This window comes from Lotus japonicus, chromosome 3 (genome assembly GCF_012489685.1).
Source record: "Lotus japonicus ecotype B-129 chromosome 3, LjGifu_v1.2".
Lineage (NCBI taxonomy): Eukaryota > Viridiplantae > Streptophyta > Magnoliopsida > Fabales > Fabaceae > Lotus > Lotus japonicus.
This window is the reverse complement of record NC_080043.1, coordinates 1,059,671-1,072,762: the sequence shown is the minus strand read 5'-3', so window position 1 is coordinate 1,072,762 and position 13,092 is coordinate 1,059,671. Positions and strand designations below refer to the sequence as shown.

At 35.6% G+C, this 13,092-nt stretch overlaps 2 protein-coding genes across 2 annotated transcripts; both read right to left on the bottom strand.

Moving 5' to 3' along the window:
- Positions 1-1,391: 1,391 nt before the first annotated feature.
- Positions 1,392-4,170, bottom strand: LOC130748852 (embryo-specific protein ATS3B-like). Its single transcript, XM_057602095.1, has 3 exons — positions 3,894-4,170; positions 3,296-3,400; positions 1,392-1,961 (listed from the first exon to the last, which is right to left on the bottom strand). Exons 1-3 carry the CDS (start codon positions 4,017-4,019, stop codon positions 1,692-1,694), a joined length of 501 nt encoding a protein of 166 aa, XP_057458078.1. The 5' UTR covers positions 4,020-4,170; the 3' UTR covers positions 1,392-1,691.
- Positions 4,171-10,265: 6,095 nt separating this feature from the next.
- LOC130748404 (ethylene-responsive transcription factor WIN1-like) lies at positions 10,266-11,736 on the bottom strand. Its single transcript, XM_057601628.1, has 2 exons — positions 11,558-11,736; positions 10,266-11,039 (listed from the first exon to the last, which is right to left on the bottom strand). The coding sequence occupies exons 1-2, from the start codon at positions 11,635-11,637 to the stop codon at positions 10,553-10,555; spliced, it is 567 nt and encodes a 188-aa protein (XP_057457611.1). The 5' UTR covers positions 11,638-11,736; the 3' UTR covers positions 10,266-10,552.
- Between the last annotated feature and the right edge of the window lie 1,356 nt (positions 11,737-13,092).

Below are 13,092 nucleotides of genomic sequence, written 5' to 3'. Positions count from 1 at the left end.
GGCTCATGGAAATTAAGACCATCATGTTTTAACGGTTTAGCACATGAAGCAAATGTGCATCCCTACGCCACTATGTACCTTCTTCATTTGCACTCAATGCTCTATCATGGTAGTACTTCAGTAAATAGATGAAGAGATTGCTAACTTTGGTTGAAAAAAAAAAACATCTACTTTGAACTAAAAGCACGTTCTCTTAACGCAAAAGAAGGATAACTTTAGTGTAATGAAAAATTGATTAGTTTTGAATATATGTTTTGCTTGTACAGGATTTCCAAGCTACGTACGGACTAATTGTCCTCGTTTTCTTGTGAAATAAGATTACTTTGTTAATTATATCTTGATCTTGGTTGATGAATTAGTTGGATTTCTGGGATTTTGGTTGACAATTATATCTTAATTTATATATAGCTAGCAATAGCATGTTACTACTATGCATTGCATGAGGAAGTAACGTTACGAAATGTATAACAAATATTTTTGAGTGTGGATTTATGTACAATACTTTTTAGGACAAACCGTGACACTTACAGTTTATGACAATTTTTAACCACCATAAACTGCAGAGTTATGAAACTCTCACAAACTTTAGGTGTTAGCTTTAAAAACTTAAACTATGAAAAAAAGGTATATGCATTAACAGTCTAAATTGTTCTTATAGTATCAATCAGTCATATTTTAAGGATATATCACATCCACTAACTAAATTAAATAAGAAAAACTTATTTGACCATATTTTAAAAATCTGATTGGTTGAAAAACGTTCACACTGTCATTGCACATAAGTTACAACTTCAATAACTAGTTGTGTTGATAGGAAATCTTTTACGAGTTAAATATATTCACATCATAGGGTTACTGTTGAATCATGTATATATTACTTGAACCAACCACGGATTATGCTAACATTCCTTAATGAGATTTGAACGAAACTTTTTCAGTTTAATCTAAAGCAAAAGCATATGAAAGGTTTTGCATAAAAATGAACTCTCACATGTTTGAGCATTGGCCAATTCCTCGGTTACCATGTACTAATGTGACTTTTACTTCAATACAATGACTCTCTGCACATGGCTGATGGCAGTGATGATATATCCCACATTATTTTCCCTTTGCTATTGTTAGTTTTTTCTGTTTTTGAAAAGAAAATTGCTTTCTGTTGCGAAAGTGTTGGACAAGGAGTTGCAAGAAACTTGCATGATAGTTTAACTTTGGATTCAAACTTACTGATATATAGTTTCTAATGCCAAATCTTTATTTTTGAACATGACAAGTGCTATCTCTTGCGTTTCTTTGATTTTCTTTCCTTAAGAAATATATTACTCAATAGCTTTCCCTTTTTTTTTCTGGTTCCAAGAGAAAATTTCATTAGGAACATATCAGAGACACTCAACTAAGAAAACTACCTGCCCTTGTTTTATTTCAGGCCTGTTCAGCAATAGTAAAGCCTCCAGTTGGAGCTAGTGCAACTGACGTCACACTTCGAAGCAAAAAGTGTACGAAACTCAAGTTGTGGATTCAGATGAATGTGTTTTCACGTTAACTCAACTGATATCCAAACACACACATACAGAAAACAACCCACAAGAAAGTACACTTCACTGCAAATCCACATATAACAGGGTTCATTTACACAGATGTACCTTTATTTTATTTTTCTCTTGGGGCTAAGAAGATCAAGAAGGTTCACTAGACTACATTGCTGCAGTGGAAGGTAAATAACCACGACAGTAGTCAAACCCAAACCAAATACCAGCAGGAATAAAGGCGTTGTAGTAAAATGTAACAGGCTGGGAGTTGTAGCCAGATACTGTCACTGACTCTGGTATCCAACCATCGTATCCACTCCTGTATAGGTATAGATAGCATATTTGGTAAGTACACGGTCCGTTTATCTGAAATGTATCCGTAGAGCAACGCTCAAATGTCCTTGACGAGGGATCATCCAGTCTTGGAACATAAACCTGAGTATCCAACCAAGGATAATTAGTCATCAATTAGAATTACCCACTCTATGTCCATTAACTATTCATTTGGCTAATCTCAATTGGGCACGTATAAAATATTGTAAGGACATGAGATATGATCAACCAATTATTCCAAAAACTTGGGTAGTTTGATGAATGATTTTGGGTGCATTTGGGTAAACAGTCATAAGCCCTTATCATAAGCTAATTTGATAAACTTAATGAAATAAGCTCAAAATAGGTTATAGGCAAGTATAAGCACACTTATTTATAAGCAAATCGAATGTCCTTGGAGAAGGATCATTCAGTCTTGGAACATAAACCTGATTATCCAACCAACAGATATCTTAATTAGCCATCAATTACCCTCTATATGTCCATTCACTTAGGCACATACAAAATATTGTAAGGACATAGATATGATGAGCCAATTATCCGAAAAACATAAGCAGTTTGATGAATGATTTATCTCTAAAACTTAAGCAGTTTGATGAATGATTTATCCCAAAAACTTAAGCAGTTTGATGAACGATTTTTGGTGCATTTGGGTAAACAACTTAATTAAACACTTATGAGAGACAAAACGAAAAAAGCGCAGTTGGTTAGATCCAATCTATTTTTTGAAAGAAACAACTCGCACACACTCCCTTTCCAAAAAAAAATCAATTCACCTATCACTATACTTAGATTTATTGGATTTGTTGCTAAAATATCGGTATTAAATCCAAAACTTCCGGCAGATGGCCAGTAACCCAAGCAAAGGAAAGGATGGGTTATGTTTTTCATATGATCTCCTCCTATGGATATACGAAATCTCTTTTCCTATTTTTGTAATAGGTTATAGGAACGCTTACTTATAAGCTAATCTGATCAACTAATGAAAATAAGCTCAAAATAGCTTATAAGTGGGTCATAAGCTATTTATACAAGTTCTCTCAAGCACTTGCATAGGCTACTATGCCATAAGATAAACTCAAATAATTTCTTCCAAACAGGGCCTATTTCTAACCCTTAATATTCCATTGGATTTGAAGTGCAGCCACTGCATTAGTCCAACTACTTTATGCTGAAATTTAACTATTTTATTACAATAATGGGAGCAATAAGATCGAACCATAGACTACTTAGCCATAGAGACTCTAAATTGATAGGTGAAGACGCATGAGTGAATTTAGATTATATTTATAATTTATATCATCAAAGCGGTATGGGTGAATGTTCATTCATAGTTAGCACACCACAGATGGATGAATGTTCATTCATAGTTATATCATCAAAGCGGTATGGATGAATGTTCATTCATAGTTAGCACACCACAGATGGAATCTGACCTGGTAGCCATAAGCATCCCCAAATGAGAGACTGATGCGATCTCTGGTATATGAGGGAGAACTGCAGCTTGTCCTTATGGTGACCGTGTAAGAACAGCCCGCATTCTGCAAGATACAAAAGCCACATCTTACTTTAATTTCAGATGCAACAAGATCTGGAAATGCTTCAGTTTAAAATTGAAATCTGAGTACCCTTTGATCTCAAACAAAGCTATCTACTATGTTTTCAGTCATAGCAGTTACATAGCTAGAACATGCATAGTAACTAAGATTTATAGATAAAAGGGTATTCCTCTAATTGAAAGCTACTATGTTACTCTGGATAAATTTTAAAACTTTGAATTAAAGGGTATTCCTCAAATTGAAATATTTCAATAACTACTAAGTTACTCTAGATGATTTATCATAATTAGAATTGAAGGGCATTCCTGTATTTAGAATATTTCAAAAAATGAAGATCACATAGTAACTAAAATTAATTGGTAAAGGGAATACTGATACTATGTGACACTGGATGATTCTTAATACTTGGAATTAAAAGGGTGTTTCTCTATTTGGAAGCAATTTTCATCAAATAAAACTTTCATTGTTACCTTACCTGCTGATGCTGGGTTAGATTGGGCTTGAAAGATTCGTTGGGTTGAGGTGGATCAGTGAGTAATAGTGTTGCTTGTGAGAAGACAGAGATGATAGAAAATGTGAGGATTAAGGTGAGGGTTTTCATTGTTTTTGTCGAACGGTGGGAGGCCCTGCTTGACTCGTGTGAGAGAGAAGGAGAAACAACTGACTCTCACTCCCACGAGGAACTCGCTTGGTTTGGTTTTATTATGGCATGGCAGAGATAAGGGTAGCTCAGTCTTTCTTTAACTGCACCTGCTCTGTTGCTATCCAACTATCCATGGACTTAAATTCTCTTTCCTATTTTTTTTTGGTACATAGGAAAATTAAACGCCAAGACTACAAACTAAAAGAATCCCCTTCAAGAAGAGGCACCACCTCCGCCGGAGGAGAAAGCAAATGTGTAACAGCACATTGAAGCCGCGCACCAATACTCGCCAAACAATCCGCCGGCTCATTACCGTCTCTAGAAACATGACAGATGTTAACCTCCCAATTTCGCGATAGAATAAGATGAATGTCCATCAACAAGCTACCATATTGGTGAAAATCATATCTACCCTTTGCCACCGCTCGGACCAACCCCAGACAATCCGTGCCACAAACAATTTTCCTCCAATTTCTACTCCAAACGTATGTCAGTCCCAGCAGCAGTGCTTGCATTTCAGCAAAGAGAGGATCCCCGCCTGCTGCTCCTGCATAAAAGCCTCCTAGCCATTTCCCTGTAGCATCACGAACTAAACCTCCCATGCCCATACGGCCATGTACGTGACTGTAAGCTCCATCAACCATGAGCGAAATGCACCCCGTCGGAGGTGGTTTCCAGCGAACATGCCTCTGCAATGTCTGAGCTTGTTGAGCCTCACCTTTCAGCCAGCGGTCATGCTCCTCCAAGTCCCTTCGAACCTGGTCACACACTTGCGAGACTGTCCAACGTTGGTCACCAAGGATCGTTTCATTACGCCATCGCCATTGGCGCCACAACACGGCGAGAAATAGATCACAATGAGCCCCTCGAATCTGGATTTGCACCCAATTTTGTACTGTCCCTGAGAAAAAACCATGCCAAGTCTGCGCATTGAAACGGAGCCAAACCTCACGTGCATGAGGGCAGTCACGAAGGGCATGTAAATTATCCTCCACCTCATGAGAACAACGCGAGCACCTAGGGGACACAGCGAGATGGCAGCGAAACCGGTGCGCATTCACCTGCGTAGCGTCATGCAAGAGCAGCCAAACGAACACCTTAAGTTTCTCAGGCACTCGCAATTTCCAGATGAGACCCCAATCAGTCACCAATTGAGGACCTATGAACGGAACAACTTGTTGTAGCCATTTATACGCTGAAGCTGCTGTGTAGGCACCAGAAGCACACGGATTCCATGTCCAGACGTCTGACAAGCGTGAGTCTATAATCGGTGCAATTTCCAGTAAGCTTTCATGATAACAAGATGGAATTGATGTGTAAAGAGAAGCCAAATCCCAATTCCCATCCTTAATCAAATCCTTCAATTGGTACGCTGTATCTGAAATGTGAACAGCGGGCACCATTCTGCCCATGGCCCCTCGACCTGACCAGTCTGCAAACCATAAGGAAGATTCTCCACTGCCTAGCTTGAATGTAAATCCATCTCGTAACTGATCACGCGCTCTCAACAAGCCTTTCCAAAAAGAGGATGCATTCGGAGTAGCAGAGGCATTCAGAATGGTATGCTCTTTAAGATACTTGTGAGACAGCACACTCACCCATAATTTATCTGGCTGATGCAATAACGACCAAACTGATTTACCCAATACCGCTGTATTTGCAGTTACAGCATCACGCACGCCAAGCCCACCATCTTTTTTCTCCCTCCGAACAGTATCCCAACTGACCAAACGCCAACCTCGCTTCGACGAACGCGAAGACAAATTCTCTTTCCTATAATTTTTCATTAGTAATTTAAATTTGTGATTAGAGATGAAAATGTGCAATCCCTCTATTTTGGAACGTTTTGTAATTTGATTAAAACACTCTTAGTCAAAGATAAAACATATATTAAAGATAGATGATATTCAGAGTTTGTTTGTAAACGAGCTGAGTTTCAAAAAAGACAGATTGTTATATCAAACGAGCTCTTTTAAATTAAGTAATTAGTAAAAATTGTCATCACTAAAAATGGAATGTGGTGAGTAAGAGGTAAGGGGTGGCGGTGTGTGATTCACCCGTTGAACCAACTCACTTAAGCCATTAGGCGAGGCGGGGCAAGTAAGATAATTCAGCTCACCTTCAATATTGCTACTTTGGGTCATGGTGAAAGGAAGAAGATGATAATGATGGAATTTTTGAGGGATTGGATTTGATTCAATCATTTTAGTTCGGGTCTGATTGTGTTTTTGTAATTTAATTTGTTGGTTTAAATTGTTTTTTACAATTCAAATAACACATAGATAATTAAAATAACACTTAGGATTAATAAATTTCATGGAGATAAGTGACATAATACATTGACATTGATTGGTCAAAAATTAAGGGTTGCATAAGTAAGCAGAGAAATTTGAATTGAATCCGTTGCAATATTTTTACCGGGATCAGTTGTTAATTATTTGTTTTATATGGATCTAATTAGATTTCTCTTTAAAACTCGGGGATTAAAAACATATTTAAAATATTGTATAACATTTTTTTTGAATAACTGAATGAAAGAGAAACTATACTAAGCCAGTATAACAACGTCAATCAGAAACTAAAAGTGAATTCAACTTAGTAGGGTTGAGGGGCACATACCATTGTTGGAGAGGAATCTTGAAACACAATCCCAACGATACTAGCTTATCAACACAGACATTAACCTCTCTTCGGATATGCCACAAGAAGATACGTCACAACCTTGTAGAAATATCAACAATCTCCCAACAAAACTGCCAAGTGAGAAGACATAATAGCGGCCTCCAACTTCCTAATAGCATCCAATGAATTACTTTCACAAATGACATGTTAATAACCTAAATCCCAAGTCAAGAAAAGACCATGTTTCATAACCAAAAGCTTAGCCTGATGAGCTTCCTCATGATTTTGCTTCTTTGATTAACTTTGATGTGGCTTTCTAACATGTTTTTTTTTATTAATGATATTTTGTTTTCCATTCATAATTATATCTAACAGTCATGATTTATTGTTTTATAATTGTCATACTATATCTATATGGATGTAAATGCTGCATAATTTTCGTCCAATGTGACATCCTAGTTGGTGTAATTCATAAGGCTAAGGTATTTTTGTAAAGGCCCAATTGGTGATGTGTAGATAGGTTGTATGGACTAAATTATCAAAAAACAATCCAACTGAACTTGTATGTATGCTTGCAAGAGCTTTGAAAGAAGGAGGGGGATGGTGAGAATTACAATGAAGGAGGCAACGAAGGACTCGATCGGCCCCAATTTTATAAAATTTGATAAAATTAAGATCCAAGTCATCCAATGAAGTCTATAGTACATCAAATTAAATTGTGATAAGCCACACACAAAGTAATCAAATCACGTCTACTTCCATGTCTCTCTAAGTAAGGAAATAATACTTCAGGATAGAAAAGCTAACAACCAAAAGGGAAACTACTCTTAACTTTATTATCCCCCTTCTTATTTAGCTTATGTTTAATTTTAGCTCTTAAACTTTTTTGAGCAAATTAAGTTTTTATTTTTTAAATTTCATAAATTAAGTTCTTTTTTTGTACAATGGAAAAATATACGAATATTTAATTTTTTTTCTATCTAAGACTCTCAATTCTCATTTTTATCCAAATATTCAGAGGTTTATGATTGATTCAGTTTGAATGATTTTAAAAGGCTTAGAAATATTAATTTCGTGAAATTTAGCAAAAATAAAATATATTGCATGATATAAATTTAGTTTGAAGTTATTCAAAAAAAAAAAATAGTTTGAAGTTAGAGTTATTTTGTAGAGAGAAAATTTGAAACTTTTTAACTTTAAGTGAAATTTGATATTTTAGTAGGTCATTTTTTAAGAGAGGAAAGTTTACCATAATTTAATAAATTCAAGTGTAATCTTTTCAAAAAAAAAAGTTTTAAGAATTTTGAGAAAAAATTAAAATTTGATAGTCTTCATCCATAATAAGAAAGTGATGGAAGGACTTAACTAGAAAAGCTAACTAAATTATAGCTCTAACCTTTATAAGTACTACTATAGTTATATAACTCATTCAATGAACGTGACAAGCTAACTAGGAGCTGCATCATCTTTGATCAGTTTCTATAGCCCCACTTGAAGTCAACTTTACTCTTCCATGTTCTTGTTTGAGATACAAAGACCCTGGCCTATCATATAATTCTCTACCACATGGGGTTTGTTATTCCAAAATTCTTCAATTTCCATCCAGGAATGGAATGTTTGAGCATTAGACCCTTTATAGAATATAGATGGATTGGTTTTCCATTTTCCTTTTCTGATCCTTCAACGTCATCCATAAACTCAATGTGTGTCTGAGTTCAATAAAGATGAAAAATGCGGGAACCGTATTGCCTTGTATATATTAAGATCAATGCTACGTCAACAACATGTTGAAAGTTTAACCTAACTGTAAATTGGAGTCACATTATTTAAGAATTGGTAAAGTGGAGATAATATAAGAAACACCTCATATCTTAAGGTTTTGGATAAAGATGTTGTGTTCAAATTTTTTGGTAGTCTCCGGTGTTGGCTTATTAGTACATGTTCTCCTGCTTTGCGCTCCTCTATTTCCCAAAAAGAAGTATCAGAGTCGATAGTTGGAGTGCGATCATGGTGAGTTGGTGACGACTCCTTGTATCAAAAGCCTTCCTGAAAATGTGGTGGTCAAACAACGTGTCTTGTTGACGCGATGATAAGTGAATTACCGTGGTGTTTCAGGGGCATAATGTTTTAGTGCAGAACTGAAGGTCAGTACCATTCCAAACAGTTCATGCTTCAACAAAACCAAGATTTGCATATTGACAAATATTTCTAGGTGCTGGAATGCAAACAGTCTTCTGATCCTTTTAAAACCATCTTTTAATCCTGTTTTATTCATAAACCTTATGGTAACTTCCAGCAAGTCTTGAAAGATCATTAGCCAGACAGAACCTGAATGACTGAAGAGTCTTGTTTTCGTTTGTGTTAAATAATCTGGATGCCTCTATTATATTGTTTGTTAGATGCATTCAAATGTTTCTGATTAAAAGTTTAGGATATGTACCGAAAATATTTGCAATTTTGTAGTTTTGATTAGTAGTTTTTGTACAAACATATCAAATGATGACTAGTTTTAATAAAAATGGAATGACCTCCCAACACAGAATAAAGTGAAGAAGGAGAAGAAAAATACATATCTTTATAGAAAGCTAAACATAAAATAAAATATGCTAACAACTATGATGAATTTATAAACTTGTTGTCGTCTTACTACTTTTATAATGTATAGAAAGAGTTGTTATTCAAATTGCCACACCCCCTAGGCCTATATAGGTGAACATGAGCAATTACTTTGAGGACCAGTGACCAGTGTTCTGAGGTCCTAACACGTTTTCATTAAATTGTGTTGTCGCTGAGATATCAAAACAAAGCTCTTTGCATTTCTGCACTGGGAATTTGTGTGATTAGTTCCACGTTTCTGAGTCTTAGAATAAATTCTCAGGGACCAGAATCGTTTTTAAGTGGTTATACAGATATTTGACAATGACTTCGAGAACTGATTGCAGAGGAGAAGCTAAAGAGAATAGCTTTTGCGGTCAACATAATCAATTGTGAGATTTCATAACTGGATTTCACATTATTACCCTATAGAAATCACTTTTATCAAAAACAATTTTACTAAAATCTGTTCATCTATATAGTTATTTTTGCTTTTTCTTTTGACATAGCATTTGGACTTTTCCAAGATTGATACACAATTCTCTTTTCTAGTTTCTATGTGATGACTTTAAGCCTCACTTTCTGTTAGGACTTGGGATGAATCCTCAAGCCTATAAAAGGATAGGAATTTTCATTTATTACTCAAATCTGTAAAGTGTTTCTCTTTTTATGTGTTTATTGATTTCTATCTTAATATGAAATTTAGAATTCATCTTCTGGTAAATTTTGGTAATGTGAGCAAAAGCTGAACCAAGAGACTTAATGTTTGGATGAGGTTTTTTTTTCATCAGAATCAGTTCTAAAACCCAGAAGCTACTTACATAAGTTTCTCCCTAGAATTAGTTTCTGCTTCAGAATCAATTATAATGATTTCCAAACATGCACTTAGTTCAGGAACACGTTGTATAATCAAGTTTGAAGTCAAAATCAATTGTGAAAGAAGCTAAAAGCTGATGGAAACATGCTATTATAAAACCAAAATCAGTTTATTTATAATTTTTCTCAGCATTGTAATCATGAGAAGAATTTATACATGGGATAGAACTTTGAGTGGTTCCAAATTAGTTAGCTGGATAGTTTTCATAGAGTAGTACATAAAAATTTACCACACATGTGGTACACAATCATAGGCACTCATGATCATATAATAAATGCAGCACACTCCTACTTAGGACAAACAAACAAATAAAACCCATGAAAAGAGCTACATAGGACTCCAAATTCCTTCAATGAGCCCCACGTGATAATGAAAGCATTAAATTGAGTTTAATTCTTCAATTCCTGTTCAGAAGTTCTTCTATCATCTGCAGTGCAATCCTCTGCTCCTCATCCATGCCATTGTTGTTAGTACTTTCTTCTGGTTTTATTACCTTCTCTTGCTTATTCTTCTCTGGCAATTCTGAATCAGAAGAAGCTCTGTGATCATTCTTGTTCTTCCTTTCTAACTCAACCATCATGATCCAGTTTGATTCGGAGCGAGGCCCGGCTTGCTTCTGCCACACGCCGAAGTGGGAATTCTCTGCATCAAGCCTTAGGCATGTGAGGGAAGGTGAAGGGGACTTGAAGCACTTCCTCAGCTTTGCACTGAGAACTGTAGAAAATGTTGTGGAAAATGAAGCAGAAGTAGAATTTCCCATTTGATCATCCACAACTGGGAAGTTAGTTTTGGCGTTTCTTCCACTCATCAAAATTGCTGCCTCGTCATATGCTCTAGCTGCTTCTTCAGCAGTATCAAATGTTCCCAGCCACACCCTCCTTTTCCTGTTCAAACACCATAAACCACAACCAAGATTTTTCAGTTTTTCACATTCAATATACTTTGGAAATCTTTCTACAATTGATTCTAAAAGCAAAACCAATTTTGGGAAGGAGCTTATGTGATTAGCTTTCCAGAGCCAGAATTGATAATGAGGAAATAGAAACTGGTCATAACATGCTATTAAGTGCATGTGTGTAAATCCTTTTAAAATTGATTCTAAAGAGTCAATTTCGGGAAGAAACTTGGAGGAGTAGGTTCTACGTTTCAGAATTGATTCTGAGAAAAAAGAGACCGACGCAAGCATGCTATAAATCATGTTGACATGTTATTCCATCAAAACAAACTAGTTAACTCGAAACAAAGTTCTAGGATGCTTGAAATTGACTCAAGAAACTCTTATGTTAAATTAAGATACAACAAATAACTCAAGCAACATATCAAAATCTAAGAAATATCTGAAGTATCTAGAGAAGGAAAAGAAACAAATAAATGAAAGTCTCAGTTAGTTTGATGTAAATACAATAATGGATGACGAATCTCTGAAACCCAAGAGCCCCAATGGCGTTGCCTGACACCTCTGAACTTCTTTGATTGCACCATGTTTGTCAAAACTATCTTCTCTTTCTAAGTGTGTGTGTGAGAGAGAGGGAGAGAGAAAGAGAGGAGGGGGGATAGAGAGATAGATGTTTGGAATTTGTAAGTTAATGTGTGGAAGTAACTGCAATTTAATGCTATTTCCTGAACTTGTGATTTTTTATAAGGTGCCCACAAAGTAAGTACAAACCAAAATAACCAAATTACATTATCCTCTCGGTACTCTGTACTTCTGATGTTGATATCCCCATAAAATGCCCCTAACAGAAATATTTAAGGCTAGGATCATAATGCAAAGTTAGATTACAAAAAGTGCTATTTCAATAATGTTTGGTTAGGACTTAGGATAATTTTTTTTGTGTTTTTTGAAATAGAATTAGGATACTAACTAATTTATTTCTTTTTTGGTTACAGGATGAACTTTGACAACCTCAACTTAAAACACCAGCTGCTCTGTAGTATGTTTGGTTTAGATTATTCATGACTCAGAATCGTGTAAAGGTTGTTGAAAGCTACTAATTTGAGCTTCTGAATTATGCGATTAAGCATAAATTTGATTCTATTAACATTTTTTCAAACATGGTACTAATCATTTGGCTTAAGCAGCGCAAGAGACTTAGGCAGCTTGTGGCATATCCATGGCTATTGTACTTTTCATTTTATGGCAACAAGGGCCAAAGAAAACAGATATTCTTATAATATAAATCTAGAGAACTTGTCCAGAGTTGGTAAGTTTGAATACCTAGGAATGATAAGTGATACATATTTAAGATTACTGAAAGGTTTCGTATATGAAAATTCCATGAGAATTATTGATTGCCAATCTAGTGCATAGAACAAAGCATTGTTGAAACTTGGGAGGTAACGGCTGCCTACTTGGTGTAATTAACTGACATTCCCAAATAATATTCAAATCATAGAAAAGAACAACCCAACCAATAATCTAAGTTTGGATTTATTCATGTCAGAACAAGCTTTGGTTTTTATTGATTTACAATGATACATGCTAAAAAAGAAAATTAAAAGCCTATGCAAGTTATAGCTGAAAGTATCACTTAGCTTGAGGAATATCTTATGGCACAACTATATGACATGAAGTACTATGTATGAGATTGAATGCTAGCTAGTGAAGAGCTAACAAGACAGAAGTTCAATTTTAGTACAATTTGTGGCAGTCTGCAACGAGCAGTAGAATTTGCATATGACTAAGTACTAATGATTCTTGTCGCAGTTTTCTGGTGTGTCAGACTTCCAGTAATTGCTAAGTAATAAAGAACCTAGTTTTCAGCAGTTGGTCGAAACCGCTGCAAACTGATTGTGCTAACTGCAGCCTTTACAAACCGCTGCGAGATTCATTTTGCGGCGGTTGAGTTCACCGCAAATTGCTTTAAAAACTGCAGCACTATGCAGCTTTTCTTGTAGTTATGGCTCGAACATAATTAACGCTAGTGGAGGATGCAC